Source organism: Achroia grisella, unplaced genomic scaffold, assembly GCF_030625045.1.
Source record: "Achroia grisella isolate CSIRO2021 unplaced genomic scaffold, CSIRO_AGI_Agris_v1 utg660, whole genome shotgun sequence".
Classification (NCBI taxonomy): domain Eukaryota; kingdom Metazoa; phylum Arthropoda; class Insecta; order Lepidoptera; family Pyralidae; genus Achroia; species Achroia grisella.
Window position 1 is genome coordinate 6,538,710 of NW_026712984.1, and position 20,021 is coordinate 6,558,730.

At 34.9% G+C, this 20,021-nt stretch overlaps 2 protein-coding genes across 2 annotated transcripts in view; one reads left to right on the top strand and one right to left on the bottom strand.

Moving 5' to 3' along the window:
• LOC131849700 (lactase/phlorizin hydrolase-like) overlaps positions 1-6,325 on the top strand; it is a 35,830-nt gene extending 29,505 nt beyond the window's left edge. The window contains exons 15-22 of the mRNA XM_059199812.1: positions 611-777; positions 1,299-1,559; positions 1,814-1,902; positions 2,440-2,587; positions 3,142-3,305; positions 4,268-4,420; positions 4,922-5,013; positions 6,143-6,325. Of these exons, the coding sequence (XP_059055795.1) occupies positions 611-777; positions 1,299-1,559; positions 1,814-1,902; positions 2,440-2,587; positions 3,142-3,305; positions 4,268-4,420; positions 4,922-5,013; positions 6,143-6,287 (1,219 nt within the window). The 3' untranslated portion in view covers positions 6,288-6,325. The remainder of the gene's footprint in view (positions 1-610; positions 778-1,298; positions 1,560-1,813; positions 1,903-2,439; positions 2,588-3,141; positions 3,306-4,267; positions 4,421-4,921; positions 5,014-6,142) is intronic.
• A 765-nt stretch (positions 6,326-7,090) lies between these two features.
• On the bottom strand, positions 7,091-20,021 carry LOC131849701 (myrosinase 1-like). Its single transcript, XM_059199813.1, has 11 exons — positions 19,993-20,021; positions 17,977-18,089; positions 16,296-16,443; positions 15,858-16,024; positions 14,802-15,062; positions 13,898-13,986; positions 10,483-10,630; positions 9,370-9,533; positions 8,545-8,700; positions 7,671-7,762; positions 7,091-7,229 (listed from the first exon to the last, which is right to left on the bottom strand). Exons 1-11 carry the CDS (start codon positions 20,019-20,021, stop codon positions 7,091-7,093), a joined length of 1,506 nt encoding a protein of 501 aa, XP_059055796.1.

A 20,021-nucleotide genomic window follows, 5' to 3' on the forward strand; every position in this document is an offset into this window, starting at 1 on the left:
GGGGCGGAAACAATATAATAATAATAATAATAATATAATAAACTTCGGCCCGAATTTTGAGAAAACCAGCAATAAAGAAAAATAAAGAATAACATAATAGATCTATGTTGGTCGTTAATACTAAACAGGTTGTAAATAGCCATAGATATAAAACATACTCATAGAAAATAAAAACCGATACAAAAATATTCTCGTGATTACAAATGTTTGGGGCGGAAAAACCATCTGGAATAAGCGGTGTGCTCGATATCTAATAAATTGATTTAACGCTTCTTGAATTTTATAAATGTAACTAATCCATCGCGGACAACATGTGACATGAAATTTTTAAGACAGCAAACTCTACAACTGGGCGAGCACAATAGATCTATACGCTCGCAGCTCTACAGGTTTCTTTAGAACCGAGTGATAGCCCAAACGTGGGAAGGCCTCCGACAAAGTGGATCGCGGTCTGGTTAAGATAGCTGGAAAGCGTTGGATGCGAGCAGCGCAGAACCGATTGTCGTGGAGAGTTTTGGGGGAGGTCTTTGTTTCGCAGTGGACATCTTCCGAGCAGAAATGATGTATAGCCTAAACCCCTTAATAATATATATTAATATAACTTTATCAGGTTCTCTATATCCTGGTCAAGGTTATTGCCATCTGGCTTGGCCAACTACATCAGTGAGGATGGAGCCGCCTACTATGATAATTTGATAAACGAATTACTAAAGAAAGGTATTCAACCCGTCGTCACCTTACACCATTTTGATTTGCCACAATCTCTTCAAGATCTCGGTAAGATTTTTTTCTCAACATGAATAATATACAAATAAATTTAAGTATCTACTTCTAATTTAAAATTAACAGCTTTTCACTAAATTGATATGAAATACGGTAATTACATCAAAAATTAATTTAAAAATAATTGTTAGTCTGTGAATTTGTTCTTGCTAATCTCTGAAAGGATTGGATAGATTTTGACGGGACTTTCACTCGAAGCTAGCTTACGTTATAATGAGTAACTTTATGAATAATAGGGGGCAAGTGTAGATGGTAGTCCAAACCCGCGGATGGACTTATGGAGCGACTGAAAGCCAACTCCTGCCTAACGGATACAACTTTAGTTTGAGAGCGTTAGGGGTTCCAACCTTGGCTGAGTCCATCGTAATTCCACATAGCAACATAGAGAATTGCAATTGCAACGGCTACGTGACACCTCTGGTGTATCATGTGTTTTTATTCTACTGTAAACATTTACCATCAGATGGGACGTATGTTTCTTAGCCACCATCGTAGTTAAACAAAAAATATTTCAGGTGGTTGGACCAACCCGACGATTCCCGAATGGTTTGCAGATTATGCTAGAGTTGCATATTCCCTCTACGCAGACAGAGTTAAAACATGGATTACTATAAACGAACCTATCATTATATGCGACTATTCGTATGGAACTGGTAATTTGCCGCCATTGGTGAAGGATCCTATGTTAGCACCTTATTTGTGCAACAAGAATATATTAGTAGCACACGCGAAAGCATGGAGAATTTACGATACAGAGTATCGACCACGTTATCACGGTAAGTTTTGTTTTTATTTTATTTTTCTACCACGACGATCACCTCTTGGTTCTCCTAATAGATTGTGCGTTCAAATGTGGTCAAAACCAAAGTAAAAGTTTTGTATTAAAAAAAGTTTATATAAATATTTATATCAGTTGTCTACAAGCTCTGCTTAGCTTGAGACTAGATGACGCAGTGTGAATTATCCAGGGTCTTTATTATTATTATTATCTGTTTTGTCTTATATCGTTTTATCTGGTTTATTGTAATAGGAGAAGTGTCCATTACCAACCACTTGGTCTACTATAAGCCTGCCACAAACAAGGACGTGGGACTTGCTGAGCTTGCTATGGAGTTTTGTGTAAGTTTTTATTTATTATTGTATAACTAAAATACCATCCTGATCAGCAACAACGGTCGTCCACCGTGCATTTTTGCTAAAAATTTTTGGCACGCACAATCATATTGAGGAATCACTATACAGCATCTAAAAATAATATTAGTGAACGGATAAGATATTGAAACCTTCAAAAAAAGAGCTTGTCCCATCTTAAGAGGCCAGCAACGCATTTGAAATTTCCCTGTTGTTGTGGATGCTTATGGGCGACGGTAACATCAGATGAGCCGTGCTGCAGCAAGCTCGTGTGTATGATATAAAAATTGGCTTAATTAAGAAACGGTCACAATTCTTAAACAGATGATAATCTATAGAATAATCTGAAGTGGAGTGGTAAGTTGTCATATCTAATGTAGGTCGATCTTACACTACGTAACAAAAGATACAAGCAAAGGGCAGAAGATTAAGTCAGTGGCGTGTCTTGGAAGAATTCACGTCCAACACTGGATTGGTGATGATGATAATTTATTTAATCATTTTTAATATTTTAATTTAATTCAGACAGGGCGCTACTCACATCCAATTTATTCCAAAGAGGGAGGATGGCCACCCATTGTGGAGAGATTTATGGCAGAGATCAGCAAAACACAAGGATTCCCTCGTTCCAGGTTGCCATCCTTCACAAAAGAAGAAATCAAACTTATCAAAGGTAATATTGTTTCTTAAGTATAATTTTGAATCATGAAGTGTTGACATTTCCACATATAATATGATTGAACCACATAAAATATGAAAAGGTAATTTTTTTAGGATTAATTTTTTTGATTCTCAAAAAGTGAATTAGGGCTCGTTCTAAAATTGTACAACGCCATCTAGTGGCATCAAAAAACTAAAACTAAATTTATAAGAGAAGATTGAACATTTTACAGTGTCTAATACTGAAAATCCGGTATAAGAACAACAAACGCAACTTAACTTTACTAAGCATTTTGTGAGTAATAGGAGAGTTTTTAAAATCCAATACACCAAAATTTCAACACAGTGGTTTTTGTCGAACTTCGACGAAATTTCTTAAAAATCGGTCGTAACCGATTTTTAAGAAATTTTTGATGTACTTTATATATTTCCTAGGTCTAAGAAGAAGTATATATGTATTATAAGATTTTAAATGATAAACGTGGTACTAATTAGTAATAATTTATAAATATGGCTCAATAACGTTTACCAGATCACCCAGTAAATATATCATCATACTGTATGCAGGTACATATGACTTTTACGCAATGAATCAATACACGAGTCGTATAATAAGACCTGCGAGGCTTGGTGAAGAGGTAGGAGCGTGGTTCTTCGACGGGTGGCCAGATATGAACGCCGTTCTAGAAGTGCCCAAGGAATGGAAGATGGGTGTTGCGAAGGCTTTAGCGGTAAAATATAGTATAAATATATAGTAGAATACAAAAAATATGACTAAAAATTATAAGGGCCTGACCTGACCTCATCTTATCCTGCACTGGTACCCCGCCAGCGTAAACCGTTAGCGCAGGTGTGTCCACCATTTCATATTAATATTTTAAAAAAATACCCAAAGTCTTTATAGGTAGTGTGTTGTAAAAATTTTTGACGACCTCGGTGGTCTAGCCGATTAGCAGACCGCTTTAATTCCGATGGTCAAGGGTCGCAAACATTTGTATGAATAAGATTGTTTGTATCGGTCTGAGTGTTTTCTGTTTATATTATGTATGTATATACAAAAAACTATGTATTTAAATCAGTTGTCTAGTACCTATAACACAAGCTCTGCCAACCGTGGGACAAACATTTGTATTCATGAACAGCCGTAGATTGTTTGTATAGATTGGTGTGTTTTACAAAAAAATTTATATACAAAAAAACTATTTATTTATTTACTAGTTTATTGCACCAGACCTATACACACAAAATGATATATTACATAAACTGATATAAAAGGCCGTCTTATCGCTGAAAATCTCTTACAGCCGTAGAGACATCGCCTATGATAAGAGAGACAGGTGGTAACACAAAAAAGCATATATACATATACATTTTCAAAATATATCTATTTAAAAACTATCTATGTTTGTTACATATTTTCCTATTACGATAGGGCTGATGACAGCTGATGTTAGCACTGTGACTTTTGTTGTTATTGAATTTTTATATAACAACATATATACATAAATAAAATATATAAGTAAATACATGTATAAAAAATATATTACAGAAAGATTTTTAGTAGGAGACAAAGTGAGAACTAACCACATTTTTGAAAATAGAATGGGATTGAGCGGATCTAATAGAAATTGGCAAGGAGGTCCAAATGCCAATAGCTCGAACAATGATATATTTGATTTTATTTTTTAAACAGATGTATCCAGAAGGCATAAGGCAGCAGATGTTGTGGCTGAAGAAGCATTATGGTGACATTAACATATTTATAACTGAGAATGGTTACTCTGTGAGGGGCGACGGCTCGGATGATGTCGATCAGATAGAATACATGAAGAAATATATGGAGCAAGTTAGCGATAGTCCATTTTATACCTATTTATAATGATCGCCCAGTTGTCGACATTCAATCACAATTCATTTAACATACAGTAAGACTATAGACAAATCATATTAAAAAGAAACAATATTATCTATTCTCAATTTGATCACACTTTAACGATAAATAAAAGAGTAGAAATATAGAGTAATGTATGTAATGTTTTTTTTTATTGATTTACCTAATGTATTTAATGTGCATAATTTTAAAAAAATGTTAGCATTCTGCATTAATGCTCTATATAAACTGTGTCCGAAGTTTCGTACTCCTCAATCCGCGCTATTTTAGTACAATTGCGCCGTTAAATTATCTTCATAATATTATGAACGCGAAAGTTTTTGAGTATAGATGTTTGTTACTCTTTCACACAAAAACTACTGAACTGATTTAAATGAAATTTAGTACACAGATAGTCTAGACCCTAAAAAAGGATATAGGATACAAGATAAAATAATACTTTATAATATTCCACAGGTCCTTGTGTCTATGAATGAAGACGGAGTTAAGGTTACTGGCTATGGTGTTTGGTCCCTCATGGACAATTTCGAATGGTCAGACGGCTATAGGTAATAATATAGTTTTATAATTACTATTTATTTTAGTCAAATCAATGACAAATCTATCACCCCATCAAAGGGATGCCCCCTTTGATGGGGCAGATTTGTCATTATTATTATTTTATTACTAGCTGTTACCGCGACTTCGTCCGCGTTGAGTAAATCATTTCTTTATTCATTCATTCATTCATAATTTAAGAGCTACACTGTTGTCGGTGGAGCTCTTGCCACTTTCCGCGATCTTCCATCATGCTTTTTAATTGATACCTCACGACTTCCATTTTCTCCCTAATTTGTTTGTTTGTTTTTCTTTTATTATAATGATTAAAATGTCTTACTAATATTATAAACGTGAAAGTTTGTGGGTATGAATGGATGGATGTTTATTAATTTTTAACGTAAAAACTACTAAACGGATTTTGATGATATTTTACAGTAATCTAACTTATACATCGGAATAACGCATAGGCTATAATTTAAAAAGATATTATGTAAATTGGGCGATATATAGTGATAAATGTCAAGTAAGTGTGACGCAGACGAGGTGGCGCGGGTCAGCTAGTCTAAAATAACAGTAGTCTAAGTTATTCCTTATAACATTAGCTATGTACGAGTGAAAGTCCTGTCGATATCGGCCCAGCAGTTTCAGAGATTAGCAATAAAATAGACAGACTAACATTTCTAAAATATTTTTATATATACCGTTATATACTTTTATATGCATTTAGTGAAAGGCTGTTAATTTGAAATTGCAAACAGATACTTCTTATAGATGATTTTACAGTGATTTCGCTGGTATACCCCTCGTTTCTACTATACTTCGACAGCATGTATATTAACCACTTAGCTATTTTGGTTAATTTGTTTATTAGTTAGTAATATTAATTTGTTTTTATTATTTAGACTCTTGCCCTCTACCGTTTCGTTTCAGGTTACTCTGAATGCCTGAGATATAGCAACATGATTATTGACTTTATCATTTTTAATTAATGGCATCTAACAATAGGTACTTTTTTTATTCTTACAAAGCGAGATTCGCCCATTAAAGTATATAGATTTCCCATGCTACAGTTTACTGCCTATAGTTTTTTCTTAATAATTTTCGTATTTTTTTTTATTTTAGTTTTTATTCTTACAGACCGAGATTCGGCCTCTATGAAGTGGATTTCAATGATCCAAAGAGACCTCGGTTTCCTCGGAAGTCTGCGTATTACTATGCAGACGTTATAAAGCGGCGCTCCATGAATATAACTGAAGTTTATCTCAAATCTGATAAAATTTGAAGACTGATTAGACTTTTGTATTTTAATATTATAGTTGTTGTGGTTTTAAACTTTTTTTTTATTATAATAAATAGACTTTCTATAATAAAAGTAGCCTAAGTTACTCCTTATAATATTAGCTATAGGGAGGGGTTTGTTAGTAATGTGGACTCCTGACCCCATTACTAGCAATGTACCATGTCAGGTTGACCTCCACGCGGTTTCCCCTAGTAACCATCGTGATAATTTCCTGGAGTTTGTCACGATAGGCAAACTGACGTGACCTCATGCTCATCTTATCCTCCACTGGTGCCCCGCCAGCGTAAACCGCTAGCGGAGGTGGATGCACCATTCCATTTTCATCACTTAAAAAAACGGCTATATATATATTATAGCTATCGGCGAGTGATAGGCCCGTCGAAATCGGTCTAGCCGTTTCAGAGAATAGCAATTAACAAACAGACAGACAGACAGATGGACAAAAAACTTTAAAAATATTTTTATATAAGTACCGTATATAGTTTCATATGCATTTAGTGATTTCAATCTTAGACTATAGACAAATAATATTAAAGATAAACAATTTTTTTTTTTTACAATTTCACCACAGATTAACAATGAACAAAGGATCAAATAATCGTTTTTATTAATATATTTTTTATACATAATTAAAAAAATATATATTTCCTTCTTTATATGAATTATAAGGATACGGAATTTCAAACTCCGTGCAAATTTCGTAAAAATGGGTACAAAGTTTTTGCTTTACGTATTAATATAGGTACCTTTAACTGAAATTTCACCTGATAAAACCCATCACGATTTTATAGTTCATCATAGGGTTGCTTGATGGGAATCAGCGCATGTTGTTCAATGACTCTTTGATAGTACTCCGCAGATTTTCGTTTAGTTCTAGTTCTCTCGGGATCTTCAAAGTTCACCTCGTATAAGCCGAATTTAACTCTGCAACAAAATACCTTGAAATGAATAATAAAACATACAACCATTATAGCTTCTACGAACAATAGGGTTCAATAGTTCAGGTAGCATTCCAAACCCGCGGAATGGACAACTTCTAGCTGGCGAATATGAGTTTAATAAGCTGAGGGCACCGCTATGGGTTCGAACGTCGGCTCAGGCCGTCGTAATTTCGATCTTCGTCTGAATTGGATGGGGGATTAATCAAAGAGGTGACCGGCGGCGCCGGCTGATTTCACGGTATGGTGTAGTTGAGGTCGTCGTCTTCACGAGCGAGGACGGTGTCGTGTGTTTGAGTTATAGTGTAATAAGAACGGACAGATCCTCCTACCCAGCCAGTGTTTACCGTTAGCGTAGAACTTGATGTCAAATCGAGACACTAACTATGCTATCACAAAGTTAAAGAATTTTAAAAATATCGATTACCTGTACCCCTCAGGCCATTCGAAATTGTCTATGAGACTCCAGGCCGTGTACCCGATGACGTCAACATCATCCTCATTTATTGACAGAAGCACCTGAAATAATACAGTTTTAATTAAATAAAATAAAAAAAATAGACTGTATACTTTTCCATTCTTTCAGACGTTCTTTTCATGCAATTCTATAATAATAATAATAAATAACCCTGGTCAATTAACACAGCGCCATCTAGTCCCGAGATAAGCAGAACCTTGTGTTATGGATACTAGACGACTGACGTAAATATTTAGATTTTATTTTACAGATACATACATAATATACATAGAAAACACCCAGACCGATGAAAACAATCATACTCATGAATACAAATGTTTGTGCCGTGCGAGGAATCGAACCCGCGACCATCGGAAGTAAAGCGGTGTACTAAACCACTAGATCACCGAGTCTGTCAAAATTCTAATACTATTGGCCATAACTGGCCTTTACATCTTCATTGAACAAAATATTACCAGAGATTTGTATGATTTTGTACAGATATATGTGTGTAGGGTACATCTGTCTGTGTCTATTATATTTATTTCTGTGTTAAAAATTATTGTTATTAAAAAAAATTACGTGCGAAGCTGGGGTGTGTTGCTAATATATGTATAAAGGGGGGGAGGGGGGAGAGGGGGGGGGGAAGGGGATAGTTAGTAATGTGGATTGATGATCTTTTTGCTAGCAATGTACCATGTCAGCTTGACAGCCACGCTGTTCCCCCTGGAAACTCATCCTCATTTTATCATCCTCCACTGGTGCCCCGCCAGCGTAAACCGTTAACGCAGGCGAGTGCATCATTCTATTATCATCCATAAACAAAAAAAAAATTTTAATGAACCTGCTCTAAGTGATCATGTGTGAACTGCACGCGCTCCACATCATCCAACTTCTCATCACCATTGCTCGGGTAACCGTTTTCAGTGATGAACATTTGTATATCACCATAATTTTTCTTCAACCAAGACAACAAGTGTCTGAGACCAGGCGGGTAAATCTGCAAGGTGTAAATAATAATAACAATCTCAGGACAATTCGCACAGCGCCATCTAGTCCCAAGTTAAGCTAGCTAAAGCTTGTGTTATGAATACTAGACAAAAGATACATATAGATACATAGATTTTTTTTGTAAATACATACATATTACACATGTAAAACTCCTAGACAACAACAATCATATTCATGAATACAAATGTTTGTGCCGTGCGAGGAATCGAACCCACGACCATCAGATAGTAAAGCGGTATGCTAAACCACTAGACCTCCCAGGTCATATTCTCGTTCCGTCGTAACTAGACAACGGTGTTGCCACGCCATAATGGTAAATTCGTCACAACTTCATATCTAATATTATTGTTTTACAGGTTTCGTGTTTACACTCCTCCAATAGGGCTTGACCGATTTCGATGAAATTTTATGTGTATATTCAGTAGGATTGGGAATAGGTGTATAATTAATTTTTATACCCCTAATTATTAAGGTTGGCTTACCTCCAAAATTTTTTATTTTTTCGACAATCTTTTTTATCACATGGCATTAAAAATACATACAGTCTTAAATTATCACCCTTCTATCACCAACCCTTATTTTTTTAATAGTAATTTTAATTTACATGGCAAAACAACGTTTGCTGGGACAGCTAGTGTATGTATATAAGAAATCTTACAAAAAATATATCAGCAACTGTAGTTTTCCACTCGGGTAAAACATTAGCTACTATATTAAGTTCTGGTGAACCAAACACGGGCCAAGGACCCGCCTCCTCTCCTGGTCTCGCAAACCTCACTACACGGGCCGTGTAGTAATTCAGAGCATAATAGTCGTAGGTTCCTGAAATCAATTTGTAGTTATATTTTTTATTCTTTTATTTGTTTCGCAGTTTTTTTTTATATATGTATACGTTTCGATTTATAGAAATAATCTTTATTAAACTACTACTAAATAAACTCATTGCAAGCACTTTTGAATACTCATATTTTGATTCTACCACTCATTCGGAATGCAGATTCATCACAAGAAGAATGAGCAAGAAACTTGTGTGTTGCTCTTTTTAATAGATGTTTTTTTATATTAATAATTACAGTATAACAAGTAAGACGCATGCTATAATCAACATAGAAATCGCTACGCACTCATTATTAGTGTAATCAGATAATATTGTCAGTGCTATGGATTTAAAGTTTTTCTATAAAAAGTTATTTTATAGTAAGCTTTTATATTCAGCTTAACCTTATATATATATTATATATTCAGATTAAGCTTATAAATTCTCCTGTACCACTGCGACTTATTACATAGATCTATTGTGCTCGCCCTTTTTTAAAGTTCGCTACCTAGACCCGTCAGAGAGAAGAATTGAAGGATATTCTTAGGAACGATGGTTTTTATGTCCTCAGGATATAGTGTAAACTTTCCACAGGAGATATTTCGTTTGTGCATGAGTGGGCTACAACCACATGGGATGTGCAATGGTGATTCCTCTTCAGCTTGGCAATATCTGTAGATTAAACCGTAGGGTTTAATCTGCAGATATTGCCAAGTTGAAGAGGAGTCACCAGATCAATATCAATCCAGATCAATCAATAGAATTAGTTCGAGGTATGATTTATTTTTTGTCTAGAATGGTAAACTGTAATAGCATTACAGTTTACCATTCTAGACAAAAAATAAATCATACCTCGAACTAATTCATTACAGTTTACCATTCTAGACAAAAAATAAATCATACCTCGAACTAATTCATTACAGTTTATCATTCTAGACAAAAAATAAATCATACCTCGAACTAATTCTATTTCTTCTTTAGTAAATTCGGGAAGTCTAGAGCGAGGGTAGCCTTTTGTTTTGCTTTTTTCCGCAAATAGTTTTTCTATGATAGGAGGCCAACCGCCTTCTTTGGAGTAGATGGCGTGTGAATAAATTCCGGTCTGCAATGAAAAACATGTACATAAATAACAATAACCCTGATCAATTCATACAACACCATCTAGTCCCACGGTAAGCAGATCTTGTGTTATAGTAGGTACATACTAGACAACTGATAAAAATTAGAGATCAAACGGATAGCAGTTTGACCCGATACCGGATACCGGATATTCGGCCAACCATGTGACCGAATAGCCGGACATCTCGAATTTAAAACTAAAACTAATTTTATTCCTTAAGTAATGCTAAGACTAACTAAATAAAGCAAAAAATTACTTAAAAATAATTATGTATACAAAAATATATATATTTTAGTATTTATATCAGTTGTCTAGTACCTATAACACAAGCTCTACTTAGCTTACGATTGGATGGCGCCGTGTGTATTGTCCTGAAATAGTCATACATAATACATCATTCATGATTAATAAATCCTAAGACTTTATGTCTCCTCCATTCACTTGTCATACTATGACACACTTTATCGACCCTCTGCTTAAACGTATGACATAATTTCTGAATTGTGTCAAGTCTCTAATTTTTAATATATTAATTTATTTAATTGAGGCTACTAACAAAATATGAATAACTAGCTTTTACCCGCGGCTTTGCTCGCGGTAATTTATCTCCTTAAGGGTGGAATTTATCAAAATCCTTTCTATGATGGTAAATCTCAGCCCGATCGGTTTAAAATTGACGAAGATTCATACAAACTTTCATCCCCTATTTTATACCCTTGGGGGTAGAATTAATCAAGTTCCTTTCATAGCGGATGCCTACGTCATAACATCTACCTGCTTGCCAAATTTCAGCCCGATCCGTCCAGTGGTTTGGGCTGCGCGTTGATAGATCACTATGTCAGTTACCTTTGAGTTATATATATCCCATCAAAAACATAAATGTGAAGTGATAGCCGAGTTTAATATTATGATATATACCTTGATTGTTGACTTCTACGACAAAAGAGATGAGATCTAAATGGGTGCCAAGTTCAATGGTCTGTCCTGAAATGTACATATTTATAACAATATAAAATATCATTTCTTCTTATAACTTAGGATAATATACTGTAGCCTAAGTTCTAACTTGGCCAGTTCTCATATACCAATTATTACTTTGGATTGCTAGTTACTACTAATATTAAAATAGGAACCGACAAGTAACATGTTTAGAACTTGCGAAGGCTACAGTATATTTCGTATATGAAAACTAGCCAAGTTAGACCTTAGGCTACAGTATATTATCCTAAGTTATAAGAAGAAATGACATTTTATATTGTTATAAATATGTACATTTCAGGACAGACCATTGAACTTGGCACCCATTTAGATCTCATCTCTTTTGTCGTAGAAGTCAACAATCAAGGTATATATCATAATATTAAACTCGGCTATCATTTCACATTTATGTTTTTGATGGGATATCATTACTTTTTGTACATAAATTATACGAAGTACTTATTTATAACTAAATTAATACCAAATTATTTTTGATAAATTACTGTATTTTCGTATATTTACGGGGTATAATTGTCTTTTTTTTTGTGTTATTTTCTATATTTTCTTGTAACTTTTAAATGTTCAAGTGCAATGCCAATTCAGTATCAGGAATTTTTGGGCAAATCGGGGCGGTATAACGTCCACAGATGGTTGTACTCTACAATAGAGCTCTCGTGACTTGGATCTAAATTGTTAAGACGTACTCCATCTAAGGTTTTAACTCTGGAGAGTCCAACGTAAACCTGCCCTTTATTAAATATAGAGGAGCCTATGTTGAGAAGAGGACTGCCAAAACTAAGGCCTTGTGATTTGTGGATAGTAATAGCATATGTTAAGCAAATACGGAATTGTTCTCTTTCAACATATACATTATTTAATATCTGAAACTTCGTATTGACACGTTATAGTTCGTAAAGACGATTATGTAACAAATTGACTGTTATCTATTGAATTCTCAAGAAAACAATTTGTTACCAATGAGTTCTCATTCTCGAGTTAACTATACATTCCTACTTATAACTATACTAAAATTGTTATTAATTTTTGGTTTAAACTATTGTCTATACCATACGTATTTACTAAAATAATGTAATAATAATATAACCACAAATATATAAGTATAATTTAAGAAAACTATGAATTTCGTAGCATAAATCGCAACCTTATAGGTTAGATATCGAGAAACAAAACATTGAGACATATGAGGGCGGCTAACATTCGCTCGGACAGGTTCGCGTCAACGTTTTATCGCACCGCTCCCACACGGCGCCGCGGCGCCCTATACCGAAATGCCTATTATTTAATAATTATTTATAAAAATAATGATTTTACACTATCGATGTGCGCTAAATATTGAAACAATAATTAATATCAAATCTCAGTTAATAACATAATAAATACGAAATTCGACTATACTCCTAGTTATAAGTACGAGTATATTTTAGACAGAATCTAAATTATAGCAACTAGTGTTTACCGCTCAATGCAATATTTGAAGTTTGCTAGTTATCGACACTGATGTGAAGGGGTCAACGTAAATTGGTAATGATCGACGTTTTCATACAATATTAGTTTCCGTCCAGTACAAGATGAGATATTTCGCCAGGGATCAATGTCAATTGGTGGCTATCGACGTTTTCATAGAATTTTAGTATTCGTCCAGTATAAGTTGAAATAGAATCAATTAAAGTGAAAAATTGTAGTAAAATGATAACAATTTACCAGTTTCAGATTTTTTCCTTTATATTCACCTAATTACCTATCTGCATGCCAAATTTGAACTTCCTAGGTCATCTGGAAGTGGGTTATAATTTTGATCTATAGTTGATCAGTGATAAAAATGACGATTTTTGGACATTAATATCTAAATAACCGTTTGAGATATGTTTATGAAATTTGGAACACATATTTATCTCGCAAGTCTCAATATATGAACCAAATTTGACAGGTTTGTGTGAAAGAGTTTTTGAGTTATGAGGGGGTCAAAAGTGGCTCCAAATGGTTCGTGTAAATATACACACGGTGCTGCTTGCCAGTTTACTTGAAACTCGGCTTGACACGCTACCGCGTGTCTAGATTTAGATATAATTAATAGGAAAATAAATATAAATTGTCTGTGTGGTCATGACACTGACGACGGCAATCTGCCACGGTAGCGCTGATACACCGCACCCTTTGGCCAGTAGTTCTCCTTCAAAAAGGTGATCAGCATGTTGGTGGGGACCAGGACCCCAAACGCCTTGAAACTCGCGTCATATTTAAAATCCATACCGATAATTGACTGATCAATTCTACGGGTTCTCTATCACCTGGAGATGTCTCTTCATATGCTAACAGCTGGTTCGCAATTGACACCTTTCCTACAACAAATGATTCATCAAAATCTTTGACTACATTATTCATTTTACGATTATAATTCAAAATGTGTTTTATTAAACTCTTTTTTTATTGAGAGATTGGGCTATTTAGTAAGTTATTTATTGATTTGGTAAAGTGATTAGACCTGTAAGGTATACAACTTTATAGATCGATTGTGCTCGCCCTTTTTAGAGTTTTTTTATGGATGATAATGATGTTTACGCTGGCGGGACACCAGTGGAGGATGATATGATGAACATGAGGTTAGGTCAGTTAGCCCATCGTGACACCATGGTTTCTAGGGGGAACCGCGTAGAGGTCAACCTGACATGGTACATTGCTAGTAATGGGGTCAAGAGCCCACATTACTAACGCTACCTAGACCAGTCAGGGACAAGAATTGAAGAAATATTCTTAGGAGATAGAAACCATCAATCTTTCTATGTTCTCAGGATGGAGTCTAAACTTCCTTCCAGCAATGGTATTTCCGAACCGATACGATATTGAAACCTTCAAGAAAAGAGCTTATTCCTTTTTAAAAGGCCGACAACGTACTTGCGATTCCCCTGGTGTTGCACAAATCACTTACCATCAGGTGAGCCGCATGCTCGTTTGTCCCCTGTGTTATATAAAAATAAAAACTTTCTAAAAGAGATGTTTCGTTTATGCATGACTGGACAGGGTGATGGTTTTTATCTCCTCAGGATGGAGTGTAAACTTTCCAAAGGAGATATTTCGTTTACGCATGAGTTGGCTACAACCACATAGGACGTGTAGTGTTTCCTCTTCAGCTTGGCAAAATCTGCAGATCCCTTACCATGAAACTTAGGTCTGAACTCTTCGTCGTAAATTCTCCAAGCCTTTGCGTGAGCTAACAGCGTGTGTTTTGTGCACAAATAAGAGCCAATCTGAGGGTCTATAATTCCTGGTGCCATCTGTCCAGTGTTAAATGGGAAGTCACATATAATCAATGGCTCGTTTATGGTAATCCACCATTTCACCCTGTCAGCGTATATGGAGAATACGATTCTCGCGAAGTCAGCAAACCAATCAGTTATTAGGGGGTTGCACCAACCACCTGAAATAAAGATATTTGTTGGCGACAGACGTTTTTTATAGCTGTTTCTAATTTTAAACTATATATTTTTTATTTACAATTTGAGACATATATTTTATTACATTGTTTTTCTATTATTGTGTCATATATATATTGACGACCTCGGTGGTCTAGCAGCCTAGCATACCGCTTTACGTCCGATGGTCGCGGGTTCGATTCCTCGCACGGCACAAACATTTGTATTCATGAATATGTTCGTTTGTATTTTCTATGTATAATATGTATGTATTTACAAAAAAAAAAATCTATGTATATGTATCAGTATCATGTACTTAGTTTGGGACTAGATGGCGCTGTGTGAATTGACCTTTTATTATTATTTTTTTTTATATTCACTCAGTTTTTGCTGGTTTTTTTTAATATTATTATTATATATGTTGCTAAATACATTACTACAAGATTGGTAAGTTATTTATAAATATATAATAATCAAGCTGTTCCCGCGACGTCGTCCGCGTGGAATTTACCTTTATTTTTCTAAAGTAAAAGTAGCTTAAGTTAGTTCTTATTACAACAGCTACCTGCCAAAAAAAGTTCCGTTAAAATCGGTCCAGCCATTTTAGAGATTAGCCGGAACAAACATACAAACAGACAGACAAAAATTGTAAAAAAAATATTTTGGTGTATGTACCGTATTTATATTCATATGCATGTAGTAAAAAACGGTTATTTCAATATTAAAAACAGACACTGCAATTTTATTTATATATATGTATATATAGATAAGATTCTCTCATAACATCTCTGGTTTCTTACCTAGATCCTGTAAGCGCTGCGGTAAATCCCAATGGTATATGGTGACCATAGGTTCGATTCCCTTTTCCAAAAGGCCATCAATCAAGTCATTGTAATACTTAATGCCATCTTCACAGATATGATTGGGTGTACCAGACGGCAATAGACGAGTCCAAGATATAGAGAATCTGAAGAGTAATCAGTTGATCTAATTATACAAATTAATAATTTTATTATTAACTAGCTGTTCCCGCGACTTCGTCAATTTAACTTTATTTTTCTAATATAAAGGATTTCTTCTTAAATAAAAGTAGCCTAAGTTAGTCCTTATTACATCAGCTACATGCCAAAAAAAGTCCCGTCAAAATCGGTCCAGCCATTTAAGAGATTAGCCGGAATAAACAGAGAAACAGACAGAAACTCTAAGCCTGTTATGGAACGCTTCAAGTAAGTACTAACCTATAGTGATGGAGTCCTAACTCAGCGGCTATTTGGACATCTTTCTTCCATTGGTTGTATGAATCACACGCTATATCTCCAGTGTGGCCATTATACACGCGGTCAGGTAGAGTGTGCGTGAACCTATCCCATATGCTCTCCCCTTTATCTATAAATACACAGATAACATAAAAAATTGAACTTAAGTTATGGATTACTAGATATCCCGGTTTCCCACGAGTGTGGGAAATATAAACCTTTCTCTTGAATCTATTTATAATTTCCACCTCGACCACACTTTTACACACACACACGACACCGTCCTCGCAGACAAAGACGACGACCTCATACACATAATATCGCGCATTCAACCGGGCGCCTGCGCTCCACACCGGCAGTCTCGGTCGTCCCTCTGATCGATCCCCCGTCCAATTCAAACGAGGACCGATGTTACGACGGCCTGAACCGAGGTTCGAACCCCTAGTGGAGCCCTCATACTAAAGTCGTATCCGTCAGGCGGGAGTTGGCCTTCAGCCGCTCCATAAGTTCTTCCGCGGGTTTGGAGTGTCATCTGCACTCGCCCCCTATTGTCCGGTGAAGCTGTAAAGCTGTAGTCCGAAAAAAAATCTATCTATTAAAAAAAACCGCTGCAAAATCCGTTGCGTAGTTTTGCGTAGTATTTTTAAAGATTTAAGCATTGAAAGATTTGACGACCTCGGCGGTCTAGCACACCACTTTACGACCGATAGTCGCGAGTTCGATTCCTCGCACGGCACAAACATTTTGTATTCATGAGTATGATTGTTTGTATCTGTCTGGGCGTTTTCTGTGTATAATATGTAGGTATGTATTTACAAAAAAAATCTATGTATATGTATCAGTTATCTAGTACTCATAACACAAGCTTTAGCAAGCTTAACTTGGGTCTAGATGGCGCTGTGTGAATTGTCCTGAGATTATTATTATTATATTATTATTATTATTGAGCATACATAGGGACGAACAGAAAGCAATGAAACATCTTCCATTTTAATTATTAAGTGAATAATGATATAATTTGTATAAATAGTTATACATATATATTTGCGTATCGACATGAACAAACTGGATATTATGGTACAATTTGTTTTGCTTGTATAATAAGACAAAAAGAATATATATAATGAGAGGTATGTACGTCATTACATAAATTAATACAATGATTCATTTATTGAACGTAATTGTAGCAATATTACAACTGACATACGTAGATACAGTTTATATAACATAAAAGTATTGTAAGACAGTATACAATGATTATTTATTTAAATAATTTATTTATTGCATGTAATATTGTTAAATATTATTATCGATTAAAATTACAATGACGTTTTAACCTTTTGTACTCGTAATTATGCTTTAGAAAGTTAGCAAATAACTCGTATGGGGGGGACATACGAACGCAACGGTAAAACGACAGATGTCCCCCGTACGGGGATATACGAGCGCAACGATAAAACGACAGATGTCCCCCGTACGGGGATATACGAGCGCAACGATAAATCGAGTGAACTCCCCCGCACGGGCATACGAGCGCAACTCGGAAATTTTTTTTGAAGAGATACAGATTTCAACTATTTTTCTTGGAATTTTTAGGCAAAGTCTAACTCTGAGTACGCTCCGCGCTTTGCGCTCCGCTCATATAATATATATCAATACATACCACTAACATTCCAGGCTCCTTCAATCTGATACGCAGAGGTGGCAGCTCCAAATTTGAAGCCGGGTGGAAATTTCAGTGTGGGCTCTGCGCTTACCACTATCGTTGCTATCGAACTGTTGATAAACAAGTAGTATTAAAATAATGACGGTAGAGTTTAAAAAGAAAAAGGATTGTCCGGACTTAGGATTCCATTATCCGGACTTTACATAATGAGGAAAAATGTTGGCCGGAGGAGGGAGCAGTTACAGGGTGGCATTTTTTAGTTTTAGCAGACCACTGTTAACACAGGGGGTGACTTCTTAACTATTTGTATTTTTGTATTTGTAAAAAAAAAATATTAGATATTAGACAATAAAGATATATAATATATATATATAACCTCGAAAAATAATAATATTCGACCGGACATAGAACTCCATCATTCACAATAAGGAAAAATGTTGGCCGGAGGGGAGAGCAGAGGAGTGTTCATGGGGTGGTATTTTTAGTTTTTACGAAAAATAATAATATTCGACCGGACATAGAACTCCATCATTCACAATGAGGAAAAATGTTGGCCGGAGGAGGAGAGCAGGGGAGTGTTAGAAGGGTGGCATTTTTTAGTTTTTACCCCGCCTCGAAAAATAATACTCCATCATTCACAATAACGAAAACTGTTGGCCGGAGGGGGAGAGCTGTTAATGGGGTGGCATTTTTTAGTTTTTACCCCGCCTCGAAAAATAATAACATTCGGCTCTGAATATCAACAGTAAATTATCAAGTTTTTTAATTGAATGAAATTTTTGTTTCATACGATAATTATCTAAGTGTGAAGTAATTCATTCAAAAATAAAGTTATATTTAAACTTGTTATTTACATAGATACTTACTATGCTATTTCGGAAACGACTATTTGTATAGTTGGTTTATTTTTTAGGCACACTTATATTTATTACATACTGTTACCCCAAGCTTAATGAAAATCAAAAGTATTAGATATTTTTTAATTGTTGCAAGTCGTGCTGAATGAAAATTTAGATTTTTACCTATATTAATTTTTTTTCGTAGTCCGTGAAAGCCTAATAAAAAAATTCTAATTAATATAAGTGCATTCCTACCTTTTTATTTACTTAAGATATTTGAAATTAGTACATAAGCTAGGTACACTACGGCATTATATTTTTTTTTTGTAAAATTGTTTTATCTCCAGTAATTCAACTATACTTATAAAACCATACTCGTTGAAAATTACCATTTATGAAAATATATATATCTTATCTTAAAAATTTATGAGTATGGACGTGCACCATTCCATTATCATCATTTAAAAAAAGAAAACTATACTTATAAAACCATACTCGTTGAAAATTACCATTTATGAAAATATATATATCTTATCTTAAAAATTTATGAGTATGGACGTTTACTCTACACATAGGCTATATTTTACATTGAAATTTAACGCGGGTTTTCACCCGCGGTTTCCCGCGGGCATAGCTTGTAAAATTATAAACGCGAATTTGTGAGTATGGATGTTTGTTATTCTTTCACGCAAAAACTACTGAACGGATTTTGATGAAACTACAGTAATATGGCTTATAAATCAGAATAACAAATAGGCTATAAATTTCACGTGAGTGTAACCGCGGGCTCAGCCAGAATTATATATATATACTAGCTGACCTGAAACGTTGTTTTGCCTTTAAATAAAAAAAAAAATTAGGGGTGGACTACCTAACATTTAGGGGGATGAAAAATAGATGTTGGCCGATTCTCAGACCCTCAATACGCTCACAAAATTTCATGAGAATCGGTGAAGCCGTTTCGGAGGAGTATGGGAACGAAAACTGTGACACGAGAATTTTATATATGATATTATTAGATTTAAAGTACTAAAATCTATTAAGTATCATAACAAATTACACAACACAGGCAAGAAGAATGTATTTGGAATTATATTGTATCGTGTGTAATAACTAATAACAGTTTCACTTAAATAAATAATCATTATGTAGGTACAAAAATTAAATCACTCACATTACAAGAAATAGTGTCGACTGTGCCAT